Here is a 12,856-nt window from a genome sequence, read left to right as displayed (position 1 = left end):
AAACTACGTTCAGACGACTTCTGCAAACTCTTCTTCCTTCAAGTTTTCTTGGCGGCCGAAGGCGAGGTCGCGTGTGTGGCTCACGCGCGCACGTGGAGACGCTGCACTCGCCCGCGGGCCGTGGTGGTGCTCACAGCGGGCGGCGGCGCGCTGCGGGGTTGCGCGGGGCCGGAGGTTGGCGTCGCCGGGACCCCCAAGCAGCCTAAGGCAGCCACGCCCCTCCCCTGCGGGTCTTTGCTCCGCCCCCTGCCCCTCCCCCCGTTTCCAGGGCAGCCGCCCGCTAGGCCGCGCCCCGCCCTCTGCCTCCGGCGGTTGCTGACCTCATGGGGGCGCTCTCTCCTCTCCGCCGGGTTCCTCCTCCCGGCGGCGGGTCCGGTTGCTGTCCAGTGCATTCTCTCTCAGTGGTTGGAACTTTCTCTGTTCCGTGGGCAGTCCTCTCCCTCCCCCAGCCCGCGAGCCCCTCGGAGCTCTCTGTTTCGCGAGAGTAAAGAGGAAACCCCCGAGACGGGCTGTGTCCCCAGTGGGGCTTCCCCGGCGCGTCCTAGGACCGCAGTAAAGTGCACCCCGGGTCCCTCTTGCTCGCCCCCGTCCTCCGCAGTTCCCTCGCCTGTCCTCCGAGTCTCGGGTCTGTCTGTAGCCTGGCGTGTCATGTGTCACCTTGTCACCTGCTCGCCTGGCTGCTGACCTGGGTCCCTAATGGTCCCCTGAGAGTGTGGGGAGGACACTGGCCCCGGCCTGCCAGGCCCCCAGCGGCGACCACTGACCACACAGCCCGACCCGGGGCTGACGCGGACCCCTGACGCCTGCAGCTCCCCTGCAGGGGCGTGGTTCCTGTTCGCTCCCACCAACCGCCTCCTCCCGCCCCGGCAACAGGCCGTGTGCCTCGGCAACCCTGAGGCCTGGATCTGGCGGCTGGCACGTGCCCAGTGTCACAAGGCCTGCAGGCTGTACAGAGGGACAGTCCCTGGTTTGTGCCCCCAGACGGCCCTGTGGGCTGGTGTCCGGAAGGAGCAGTTGCCCCCCCCCACCCAGCCTGAGGGGCGGCCACGTGCCAGGCTGGCCCGCAGGACGCCCACCAGCCCCGACTCCCGAGACCCAGGCCTCAGGGGCCGGGAGAGAGACGCTCCCCGCATCCCCGGGTGCCCTCGAGGCTTCGAGCTCCCGCCCCAGTTTAGTTGCGAAGGGTCTGTGACGGGTCCGCCGGCCCGGGGAACGCTGACTCCGCGGTGAGAGCGTTTCTCAGACGGCTGACGCGTCACTCGGTGCGGAGCTGTGCGGTGGGCCCGAGACGGCCACACGACCCTGCTCTTTCCGTGTTTGAAGGTGTGTCTAGCGAGAAGGGCTCCCTTAATCAAACAAGCACTGTGGGCAGCGCCGTGGCACGGCTCCGGACCGGCTCGCTTAACCACCAACGCCAGCCGGCAAGACTCACAAAGCCTGTCCGCCGAGGTCTGTGTTGGCACGCGACGCCGACGGACACGCATGTCGCTGAGCTCACACGTTTGGCTTCAGCTGTATTTCCGGGCCGTGGGCGTGGCCGTGGCCGTGCCGGTCTGGGTGTCGAGGCCGGGCGTGGACTTGAAGATCTGCATGTACGACCGGCTGTACCAGGACTCCATCGTCGTCCACACTCGGTGAGCGCCGCCCTCGCGTCCGCTCGCCCGTCTCTGGGCCGCGGCGGACGTGGCGCCGTGGCTGGGCGGAGGCCCTCCCCCGGCCGGTCAGGCAGGGAGCACCCCGGGAACCTCCGGAAGGCGCTGGCCCACAGCCCGGGGTCCCCAGGTGGACCGGGAAACAGCCCCCCTTCCCCTGGGCAGCCGCTGCCGCTGCCTTCCTGTGATCACTCCGAGATCACCCCACCTGTGGCGTGAACAGAGACCCAGCCCTGTGGCGAGGGTCGGACTCGCCACTTGACCCAGTGGAGGCTCGAGGTGTCAGGGGTGGAGCCCCCGACGGGAGCGTGGCATCGTGGGGCACGGCACTCACGTGGCGATGAGGGCACCCTTGGCTCCTCTGGCCGGCCCTGAGCCAGGAGCAGGGACAGAATTTACAGGGGCTGTGGTCACGGACCAAGGCCAGGCCACCCGGGGGCCACCAGAGTGCCCTGCAGAGCTTGTGCTGTGGGGAGGCGTGTGGGACCCAGCCTGTCCCAAGACGGTGCCCGGGAAGGGGGAGAGCAGGAGCCGGTCGGGCGAGGGTCCCCGCCGAACCCCCATCCCCAGGGCCTGCCCAGCATGGGGTCTTCCCAGAAAATGCTCAGGGTTCCGAGAGCCGACGGGGCGCGTTCCAGCTGTGCCGCTTTCGTCTGTGAGAATCCTCGTGAGACTGCGTTGCCGGAGAGCCAGCCCCTGAGGAGCTGGGCTTGGGAGACCCTCATTCTTACCGTTGAGGCCCAGCGTGGCAGGGGCACGCGGGCACCGCGGGTGGCGGGGTGGCGAGAGGCAACCAACTAAGCGCCCCCGTGTCCCTCGCGCTGCAGGTCGAAGGTGGCCCTCCGTCTCAGGTTCGAGGTGTGCAAGGAGCTCCAGGGCCACATGGAGCTCCTGCCACAGACGGGCTACATCCAGGCACTGTCGTCCTGCTCCGTACAGCTGAAGTTCCTGCCCAGGTGGGTGCGGGGGTGGGCGGGAGGGGGCCTCGCTTCTCCTCAGGGGCACCCAGGCGGAGAGAGCAGGACGCCGGTGCCAGGAGTGGGTCTCGGCTTTTGTGTGGGTTCATTCATGGACTTGAGAGAGAAAGAGGAAGGTGGTGGTGGGGAGAAAAATGTCAGTTTGTCGTTCCACTTACTGGTGCATTCACTGGCCGATTCTTGTACGTGCCCTGACCGGGGACTGAACCTGCAACCTTGCAGTAGTGGGACAAGGCTCTGGCCAACTGAGCCACCGGCCAGGACCAATTGCGTGTTTTAAAGGCACCACCCAGGTCAGTTTCACGGCCGTGGTGCACAGTGTAAATGGGAAAACTACATGTGAGTGCATGCGATCTCTCCTAGACACTCCCTCCCCACCGACGCAGGCCAGTACTTCGACAAAGAAAGCAGAGTTCTGGAGGCCCCGATGACAATACGGGTGGCTGACCAGGTCTGTGGGGGCCTCCTGGGAATGCTGGTGCTCTTGGGGAACCGGGGGTGCCCTGGGCGCCAGGCACTGGGCTCTGCACCCCAGCAAGGCCCCTGGTTGGATTCCAGTGGCCGGGCCTGCAAATCGGCCGCCTGCCCCAGCAGCCCCCGCCCAGTCGAGACCAGGGGGTGGGGTGGTTCTGGGTCAGAGAGGGCCTGAGCGCTGGCCGGGCCCACGGGGCTGTCCCCAGCACCCGGACTCCGCACCCCTCGCTCCCACGCACACCTGCTCACGTGCGCACACGCACGTCCTCCCGCACACTCGGCCCACGATGCCCGCGTCGTGCGGTCCCAGCACACACGTGCTCACTCGCCCGCGCCGCCCCTTCGCCTCCTCCTTGGGACAGTCGCTCCCACGTCCTCCCAGGTCCGGGGGTGGCTGGAGGGTGGGTTCCTCCCGAGACCGTGTCCGTGGAAAGGTGTGTCCGGGGCCACAGCGACGCCTGTGCCTCTCTCACTTCCGGACACACTTGCAAAAACTGCGTGTGGCGGAAACGTGCGCGCCCTCTGCACTGCAGATCAAGCCGGTAGAGTTCACCGTCCACGCCATAGTCACCACCTCGGACCTGGAGCTGAGCCCCTCGGAGGTGGACTTCGGCCACTGCACCATCTACGAGGCCATCAGGACCTCGGTCAGCCTCTACAACCGCTCCCTCCTGCCCCAGGAGTTTGGGTTCGTCGGGCTCCCTAAGGTGCCTCGCGTCGGCAGGGCGAGGGGGCGGGCACAGGGGGCTGGGTAGGGAGCTCTGGTCCAGGCGGCTGCTGACCCTCCCGCACTGCCTGTGTCCCCCTGCGGACATCTCTGCCTGGCTCCCTCCCTCCCTCCGCTTGTCCCTCTCTTCCTCCCTGCTGCACCCCCCACCCCCCGTCGCTGCCTCAGCCCGCCTCCCTCTGCTCCCTCCCCCCTCCCCTCCTCTCCCGCCTGCTGCTCCCACCTGCCCGGCCACCCCACCTCAGTCCCCGCCATCCACTGTCAGTGCACACGTGTGCTCACACGCACATGCACTCACGTGCTGACACCTGCATGTGTGTGCTCATGCAGGCACACACTCACATGTAGACACAGGTGCGCATGCTCAAGTACGCACATGCACTCACCTGCAGGCACAGACACACAGTAACACACACGGGCTTATGGGCATCCAACATGCTCACACACCGAACACACCTGCCCACACGCCACATGCAGCCACAGCCCAGCCACGCGTGTGTGTTTGCCTGGCCCCCACAACGCCCCCAGCCATTTGCCGGGCCTCACCCCGGCGCCGCCGGCTTCCCGTGTGCAGTGTGTGGACATCCAGCCCAACGACGGCTTCGGCACCATCCTGCCGCTGGAGACGCTGGAGCTGGACGTGATCTTCCAGCCCACCAAGGCCAAGGAGTACAGCTTTGAGCTCGTCTGCAAGTCGGAGATCAACCGGTGAGCCTGGGACCGGGTGCGGGGCGGCGGCCAGGGGCCTGCAGGCTCCTCAGACCCGGCGCAGACGCCTGGGACCCGCGGGCCTTGCAGGCAGGGCCACTCAGCCCTGTGGGGGGGAGCAAGTGCGGGTGTGCACGTGTGAGCACTGTGTGTGCATGCATGTTAGCATGCACGTGTGGGTGGGTGTGCGTTCACTTGTATATGTATGTGTGGGCATGTCTGTTTTGGTGTACGTGTGTATGAGTGTGTGGTGTGTATATGTGTGTGTGGGCACGTGTGAGTTAACATGAGTGTCCATGCATGGACACAAGTTCATGTGGGTGCACACAAGTGGTTCGGTGTGAGTTGGGATGTTTGTGTGTGGACGTGTTTGAGCGTGCACGCGTATGGTGTGTGCATGCATGTGAGTGTGCAGTTGTGGACATGCGTGAGTTCATGCCAGTGTGTGCCGGAGCCCAGCTCCAGCAGAGCCAGGGATGCCCAGTGGAGGGGCGGCGTCGGCGGAGGAATGACACGAGAGGTGCAGTTTCAAGCTCAGCAGCCAGGCCTCTCTGCTGGGCTCTTGAGTTCTTTATTTTCACACAGTTGGGTGTGTACATGTGGCATATGTGAAAGCAATAAAAAAATGAGGTTTGTAAGGCATATTTGCTTTGCCCTTATTCTGCAGAAAATAGGAAGCAGCTCTCTATTGCATATTATTGTGCAAGCTTTAGCTCCTAATCTTTGCAATTAATCAGTAACACATTTTACCACATTATATAACACCTTAATTTCTTAAAGCTTAACTTAAGTTTGATCTATATATTCTAAAGCTGCAAGCTGGGCACGTAGCTGGTCACAGGGCTGTCTCAGCTCACTGGCCAAGGCCATGAGGGAGGCTTTCGTGGTCAGTGTGGTCAGTGCCTGCCCCTCACTTCTCACTTCAGCACCAGAGCCCTGCCATCCTGTGCCAGTGACAATCTTTGTGTTGCTCAGTCCATTCGGCTGCCTGCCATCCACCTTGGAGTTGATGCATTTTATTATTTGTTTCCATCTTTGATGTCTGACTTTTTAGGCAACAAACACCATGGGGGCCCTGATCACTTAAGCATTTCATAGAAGGGGAGTGTATAATCATCTTTCCAATACCCATTCATAGTTGCCCATCGTGTCCCTTTATGACAGATTCCGATACAGGGTGAAGGGGGGTCAGCGGGCCTAGGAGTCAGAGGGGGAACAGCCCATGGATACTGGTGCTGTGCTGACCAAAGGTGTTTTTTGAATCTATGTCTAGCTCCCGGGGCCTGGTTTCAAGGAATTGTGTGATAAGGGTGGGTGTAGGGGCTTTTGTAGGGAGTAATCCTAGGAGTCTTTTCCATTCCCACTCTTTGAACCCTCTAACCCACTTAGGAGGACACTGGTGGGAAGTCAATCTCCAATGAGCTGTCAGGGTTTTTTGCTTATTTCCGAAGAACTGTATTTCTTCTGTGGAACTGCCATCTGTCCCGGTCCCGTGGTAGACCACATGGACCCTCGGCACGGGCAGTGATACAGTGACGAAGCAGAGGAGTGCCCGGCACTTCCCCCCGCCGTGTCGCTGTGCGGACGTGCGGCTCCCTGCGTGACTGTGTCAGACAGCAGGGCTGTGCTGGCTCTTGGCAAGTGTGCCCATGTGGACATGTGGGAGTTCACGGGTGTACACGTGTGGGTGTTTGTGAGGGCTTGTTTGGGCGTGCATGTGTGTGGGTGTGTGGGTGTGTGCATGTGAGTGCACACGTGGGCCTTGTGGGTTCATGTGAGCACGTGTGTGGTCACATGCAGGCATGTATGTGCATGTGTGTGGTGTGCGTGCACATGTGTGGGCAGGAGTGAGCATGCATGTAGTGTGCGGCGTGTGCTCTGCGCTCGGGAGGACCGGGGCACGGGCCCTGCTGCTCGAAGGCGATGTGGGACGGGGCCTCTCCGGGAGCCTCCCGGCGCCCACTCCCACGGGGGGGGAGGGGGTTGCGCAGCACACGCAGGGCAGCCTGTGCTCAGGGGCCAGCTCGGGGGCTGCCTGGGACCGCCGGCCCAGCGAGGTCTGTCCAGGAGCGCCCTGCCCAGGCCCCTCTCCCTGTCCTCTCGTCCAGCCCCCTCCAGGCCCACCCAAGCCTGAGCTGCTGTGGGGTCCCAGCTGGGGGCGGGCGGGCCCCTCCTCCCACAGCCCAGGCCCTGCCCCTCCAAGCATGTGGGCCAGCTTCCTTCTTGGCCAATTTTCACACAGAGTGGGAGGCACCATAGTTGAAAAGACCCTTAGGACTGTGACAGGGGCCACGCCCCTCGCTTCTCAGGCCATTAACAGTTTGCCTGCAGCCTTGAGACTGTTAGCTCCCCACTGCCTTGTGGGTGAGACCCTGGCCACGTGGCTCGGTTGGCGGGAGCATCGTCCCGTGCACCTGAAAGTCGTGGGCGCAGTTCCTGGCCAGGGCATGTACCTAGGTTGTGTGTTGAGTCCCCAGCTCAGGGTGCAAGAGGAGGTAACTGACGGATGTTTATCTCTCCCTCCCTCTATCTCCCTTCCCCCCACCCTCAAATCAATAAATGTATCCTCAGGTGAGGATTTTTTTAATCAATTAAAAAAAAAAACAGCCCTGGCTGGTATAGCTCAGTGGATTGAGCATGGGCTGCAAACCAGAGGGTCACAGGTTTGATTCCCAGTCCTGGCACATGCCTGGGTTGTGGGCCAGGTCCCCAGTAGGGGGCGTGTGAGAGGCCACCACACACTGAGGTTTCTCTTCCTCTCTTTCTCCCTCTCCTCTCTCTAAAAATAAATAAAATCTTTAAAAAAAACCAGATTCCATAAATAAAACAATATTACTGAACGCTCTTTAAAAAAATAAAACGAAACAGCGTGTCTGGGACGGGGAGGGCAGCCTGAGTGTCCTCCCCCAGCGCCTGAGGGTCCGTTTCTTCCCATGTAAAACCCCACAACTTGGTGAAAATGCGTTTCGGTGTGGATTGCTCTGCGTGGATTTTCCGAGGCGCACAGTGCGTTTCATTTTTTTTTTTTACTTCCGGAACGTTCCCTGGGGCTTTTGCCTTTGATGTCCCCCACTCCCCCGCCGCCACGGGGCTGCGCCTCTTCGCTCTCACCGCTCCTCGCTTTTCCAGTGTCCCCGCCCCCCTCCCCAGTCGCCTGCTGCGCCCCTGGTCCCGGGTCCCTCCTAGCCGAGTGCTCCTGAGTCACTGGAGCTGGTCGCGCTGCCGGCCCGGCTCGAACGCCCCTTCCGAGCGGCCGTGGTCCTGCCGCGCCGGCCTCTCCGGCTGCTGCGGTCGCGAGTGCTCTCCTCGCGCTCCGTGGGTTACCGCGTCACAGCGTCCCTTCTTCGCGCAGCCGCCCCCGCGGGTGGCGTTATCCGAACGTCGTTGACCTGCTCCATTCTCTTTTGTCCAAAAACGCTCCTAGTGGCCGTTTGGCCTTGATCTCGCTCCTCGGCTCTCCTCCTGGGCGGCCAGTTTTGAACTTGGGCCGGGGCCCAGCTTGCAGCCCTTCCCTCGCCTGGTGGCTCTAGGGCGCCCTCTGCAGGGCGTGCGCGCGAAGTGCTGGGAAGCGCGGTCTCGCGGGGCTGGGCTCCGCTTCCGGCCCCCCTCCCAGCCGTCCGGGCCCCAGGGGGGGTTTCCAGAGTGGAGGACTTCGGGGCCAACCCCGGGGCCACACCCCCTCGCTGGTGTCCCGCCCCACGTGCTGGTCTCCACTGTGTGTGTATGTCCCCCCCACTCGGTGTTTCTGTGATCAGCCCACGTTGGCACAGGCGCGGGCTCAGTCTGGATGAGTGTGAGGACTTGAGCCTCACGGAGAGCAGCGCTTAGTGGGACCTTCCCAGCTCCCACTGCAGACAAAGAGGAGAGTTTGAAAATCAGTCATCTAAGCCCTGGCTGGTGTAGCTCAGTGGATTGAGCGCGGGCTGGGAACCAAAGTGTCACAGGTTCGAGTCCCAGCCAGGGTACCTTCCTGGGTTGCAGGCCACGGCCCCCAGCAACCGCACATTGATGTTTCTCTCCCTCTCCCTCTCTCTCTCTCTCTCTCTCCCCCTCCCTCCCTCCCTTCCCTGTCTAAAAATAAATAAATAAAATCTTAAAAAAAATACTCAAAGGCAGATGGACACACTTAAAAAAAGAAGAAGAAGAAAAGAAAATCAGTCATCTAGATTCTCTTTCAGAAAACGAGGCCCCGACCCGTGTGGCTCCGTCGGTTGGGCACCCTTCCGCAAAGCGAGGAGTCGCTGGGTGTTGACCGTGGGTTCAGTCCCCAGGTGGGCACATGTGGGTGTGGGCGGCGGCCTGTGGGCGTGCCTCTCGCTCACCCCACCACCACCAGGGGCCGGGCCGCAGCCCGGGTGCGCACCCTGGCCAGGAAGCGAACCCGCATCCTTTCCACCTGTGGGACACGCCCAACCCACCGGGCCCTGCCAGGCAGGGCCCTCCCCCGCTCTCTAGAAATAAATGTTATAAGCAAAATCTTCTCAAAAACAACTAGGAAAAGAGCATAGCGAATTAAACCCAAAGAAATTAGAAGAAGGAGAGGGAATTCCAGGGGAATTTCAGGGGAAAGGGGGAAGGGTTCACAGAAACGAGTATAAGGACACATGGGTAAAAACTAGGGGCGGGTGGAAATGGGAGGGAGGAGGGGAGGGCTGGGTGGGTGGGTTGGGGTGGGAGTAAAAGACAGAAAATTGTGCTGCAACAGCAATTTAAATAAAATTTTAAAAAAAGAAAATAAATAAATGAGAAGGAAAGACCTAATAACGAGTGGAAACCAGTGAAACAAAAACCAAACATTCTACAGAAAAACAACAAAACTAGAAGTCTTTCTCCGTAAAAATGAGTAAATTCGTCGTTCCCAAGAGACCCATCCCGATGATGAAGAAGGAGAAAGAGGAAGGGGCCGCCCCCCAGCCACCGCGACGTGACCTGGGCTCGCACAACGCGGGAGAAGCAGAGACACGGAGCAGGGCGTGGGCCCGAACACCCAGAAGCACCCGCTTTGTGAGATCTGTAAGGGGAACTGGCGGGAAGGGAGCGAATCGTTCCAGTGGGGTGGCGGACCCCGGAGCCGGGCGGTGCCAGCAAGGGGCGGGGCTCCTGCGGGAGCCCCCGCGACACCCGGGGAAAACCCACGCCCCCTCAGCCGCCGGACGCAGCGGCGTCACAGCAATCGGTCAGGAACTGACCTGGAAACTAGTCGGCAATTACTCCAAGGGAAACCCAGGTCCCACCCTCTCCCCGTCCCATTGAAGCAGTACATGTTGATTTAAGCTTCATTCTCCACAGCAGGGGATTTCCTAGCGACGTCTCGTAGACCCCAACTACTGGAAAGGAAGCTCCCATTCCAAGGCAGTTTATCTTAAGACACTGTAAACGATACTGATTTTGTCCGTTTGAAATATGTGAATTGTGCTATAACAACAAAAAAAAAAAAGATGAAGAGAGGAGTCACACGTCATCAGTGCCAGGGGGCGGGGGGGAGCGTCGCTCCGGACCCACAGGCACGGGAGGCCAGGGTGTGTGGTGAACAGCTTCGCACCCGTCGGCGTGACAGCCTGGACGACCCGTCGGCGTGACAGCCTGGACGAAACCGACACGTTTCCCGACGGACACGCCCCACCAGAAGAGAAAACAGACGGAAGGTCCGAGTGGCTGAACGACTACCGGGGAAATCAAACCCAAGGTTTCAGAGGTCTCGGCGGCGAACAGTGCAGGTGGCGGACACACACCTTCCAAAGGACAGAAAGACGGAAGAGCTGGCGGCCCTCAGCAGGGCGCGGCACAGGGGGAGGGGCACAGGGGGTCGGAAGTGGGGCTTGGGGCCAACCAGGCCTGTTTCCGAGCTGAGCCCGTGGGTCCTCGAGGCCTCGGGGCCACAGCCGTCAGCCGCCAGCCGCCCAGGGGAGCAGGAGGACGAGGCCGCAGGTGCGCTGCCCAAGGAGCACAGACACGCCGGCTGTGCCCCTGAGGTCGAGTGGAGAACATCACCGCACTGAACGAGTGAGTCCTACCCCTGTGGTTTAGGTGGGGGTAGGGGGGAAGAGGCGGTTTGAGCACGCGCTGCAGTAGAAACATTTCGTCAGCAGACGTGGCGCTGCCAGCGTGTACTGGGTGGCAGCTGCCGGTCGGCCCCGCGCCACTCCCGCTGCCCCTAGACCGCAGGGGGGCAGCTGGTCTCCGTGACGCGGCCCCCGGCCACTGGGGCCTCCCAGCAGCAAAACGGCGGAGGACCTGCGTGCCGTGCCAGCGGTGGACTCTCCAAAACACGGAGGAGGGCGTGTGCACACGAGCGTGTGGCGTACAAGGAAGAGTTCACGGGGCTGAGCGGCGCTGGGCAGCACCCCAGGGACGGAGCCCTGGCCGGAGGCCCTGCGTGGGTCACAGGCACCCAGACCGCCTGCGGAGGAGCCACGGCGCCAGCCGCCTTCCTGGAGGTGGTGGCTCGCTCAGCCTGGCCACTGCTGCACCTCGTCTCTGCTGTCCAGTTAGCGAGGAGACCCCGACGTCACTGCAGCCTGCGGTCCCGGGGCAGGACCTACAAACAGACGGGCGCTGAGAGCCCTGGCCGGGCGGCTCAGTCGGCCGGAGCATCGTCCGCCCGCCGCAGGGCTGTGGGCTCGGTCCCTGGTCGGGGCGCCGACCTGCCTGGCACGTTCGGCCCCCCATGGGGGCGCGCACAGGAGGCCCCTGATCCGTGGCTCCCACATCGATGTTTCTCTCCCTCAGTCAACACACGCAGCCCGCAGTGAGGGTTTTTTTAAACCTACTTTGAAACGTTTCAACACGCGAACACATTTGGGCTCCAGACGAGTGTGACAGGGCAGGGGGCGCCCTCCCGGGAAGCGCTGGACACCACGTGTGATGGGAGGCAGCCCCGCGGGGGGGGGACATGGGGAGGGAGCTCACAGGAGAGGCGGAGGGCGGTGCCCAGCGGCGCCAGCGCCAAGCCCCCAGCCCCCGTCCCTCTTTGTGACGGGCGGGGGTGCGCGTCCACACACCCCCGTGCTCGACCTTCAGGGCGACCCGTGTTCTGTCCTCCCAGCCTCACCCGGGCAGGCGTGGGTTTCTGGTGTCCGCGCACTTGCTTGCTCCCTGGCTTTAGGGACCACAGCCGCGGTCCTCCTCCCGGGGCCCCCACGCGCGAGGGCCGGGGCTGCCTCCCCCCCCTCAGAGGCCACCCCCTGCTGAACCTGCCCACGCTGGTCACTCCCAGGCGCTTCAAGCTGACGTGCCGGGCCGTGGGGGTCCACCCGCCCCTGGAGCTGTCGCACTACCAGGTCAAGTTCGCGGCCACTGCCTTGTACGACACGTCCGTGGCCACGCTGTACGTCGTCAACCCGCACCTGAGCATGAACGCGCTGACGCACAGCGTGCCCCGCATCGGTTCCGGGGACACCTGCCCCGTGGGGCCCACGTCCTTCGAGTTCCTGCTGCCCCCGGGCTCACCCATCACCATCTCGCCCTCGGTGGGGACCGTGTCGCCAGGAAAGGTGGGTGCGGGCCCCCGGGGCGCTGGCGCCCCAGCGGACGTGGGGTCAGCTCTGCCTCTCCTGAGAGCCGGCAGGCCAGGGGCCTCTGAGGCCAAGGAAGAGACCCGGCACCCCCACCCATCAGGCAGGGGCGCCCACACTGTCCGTGCAAGCACCTGGCCGGCACGGGCGGCTGAGCCCTCGGGAGCTGGGCAGTCCTTGGACCTCAGAGCAGGCGGACGCAGAGACCTGGCCGCCAGGAGCGCTGGGTGTCTGTCTGCTGGCTGTATCCAGGGCTCCCCACACCCCGCACTCTGCTTTTCCCACAAAGCAGGGAGAGCCTGTCCCCCGGGCCCTGGTGGGGGCAAGGGGCAGCAGCGCTGGGGCCTGCCGAGAGGACATTATGAGGGGCACACAGAGCTGGCGGGGGTGGGGGGTGGGGACAGTGGCCCCACCGGGTCTGACAGGTCGTTTAAAGTGCATCTCGTTAAATGGAGCAAGCACCACCTAGGATGTCTCCAGAGCGGCCGTGGCAGCCTCACCTCTGTGTCCCCTCCCCTCCCCCCCGCCCACCCTGTCTCTGTCTCCCCTTCAGCCCCCCGCCCCCTCCCCTCTCCTCGCCACTCCCTCTCACGGGCCCCCACGCTCCATGGCGCCCCCTGGCAGGCGCGGAGCCCCTCTGCCCCACCGGGTGCCGCAGGCCCACAGGGAGCTTTGGAAAGGCCGCTGTGCTGGTCAGGTGTGGGGCAAGGCGGGCACAGGGGCTCACCCCCAAACCTCCAGGCTGAAAACGAAGTTTCCTTCTTCCCCCCATGCTTTGTGGGCAGTGGGTGGGGCCTGGCCATC

At 63.0% G+C, this 12,856-nt stretch overlaps 1 protein-coding gene across 1 annotated transcript in view; it reads left to right on the top strand.

Annotated features, from left to right (window-relative positions):
- The window catches only part of CFAP74 (cilia and flagella associated protein 74), a 39,406-nt gene that overhangs the window by 21,449 nt on the left and 5,101 nt on the right, over positions 1–12,856 (top strand). Inside the window, exons 20-25 of the mRNA XM_045858721.1 lie at positions 1,513–1,634; positions 2,480–2,608; positions 2,993–3,080; positions 3,637–3,810; positions 4,405–4,538; positions 11,755–12,031. Coding sequence (XP_045714677.1) covers positions 1,513–1,634; positions 2,480–2,608; positions 2,993–3,080; positions 3,637–3,810; positions 4,405–4,538; positions 11,755–12,031 — 924 coding nt within the window. The remainder of the gene's footprint in view (positions 1–1,512; positions 1,635–2,479; positions 2,609–2,992; positions 3,081–3,636; positions 3,811–4,404; positions 4,539–11,754; positions 12,032–12,856) is intronic.

The sequence above is a fragment of the Phyllostomus hastatus genome, unplaced genomic scaffold, assembly GCF_019186645.2.
Source record: "Phyllostomus hastatus isolate PE091 unplaced genomic scaffold, TTU_PhHast_1.1 phas_scaffold_182, whole genome shotgun sequence".
In the NCBI taxonomy this organism is placed as follows: Eukaryota; Metazoa; Chordata; class Mammalia; order Chiroptera; family Phyllostomidae; genus Phyllostomus; species Phyllostomus hastatus.
This window is presented reverse-complemented; position numbering and strand designations above follow the sequence as displayed.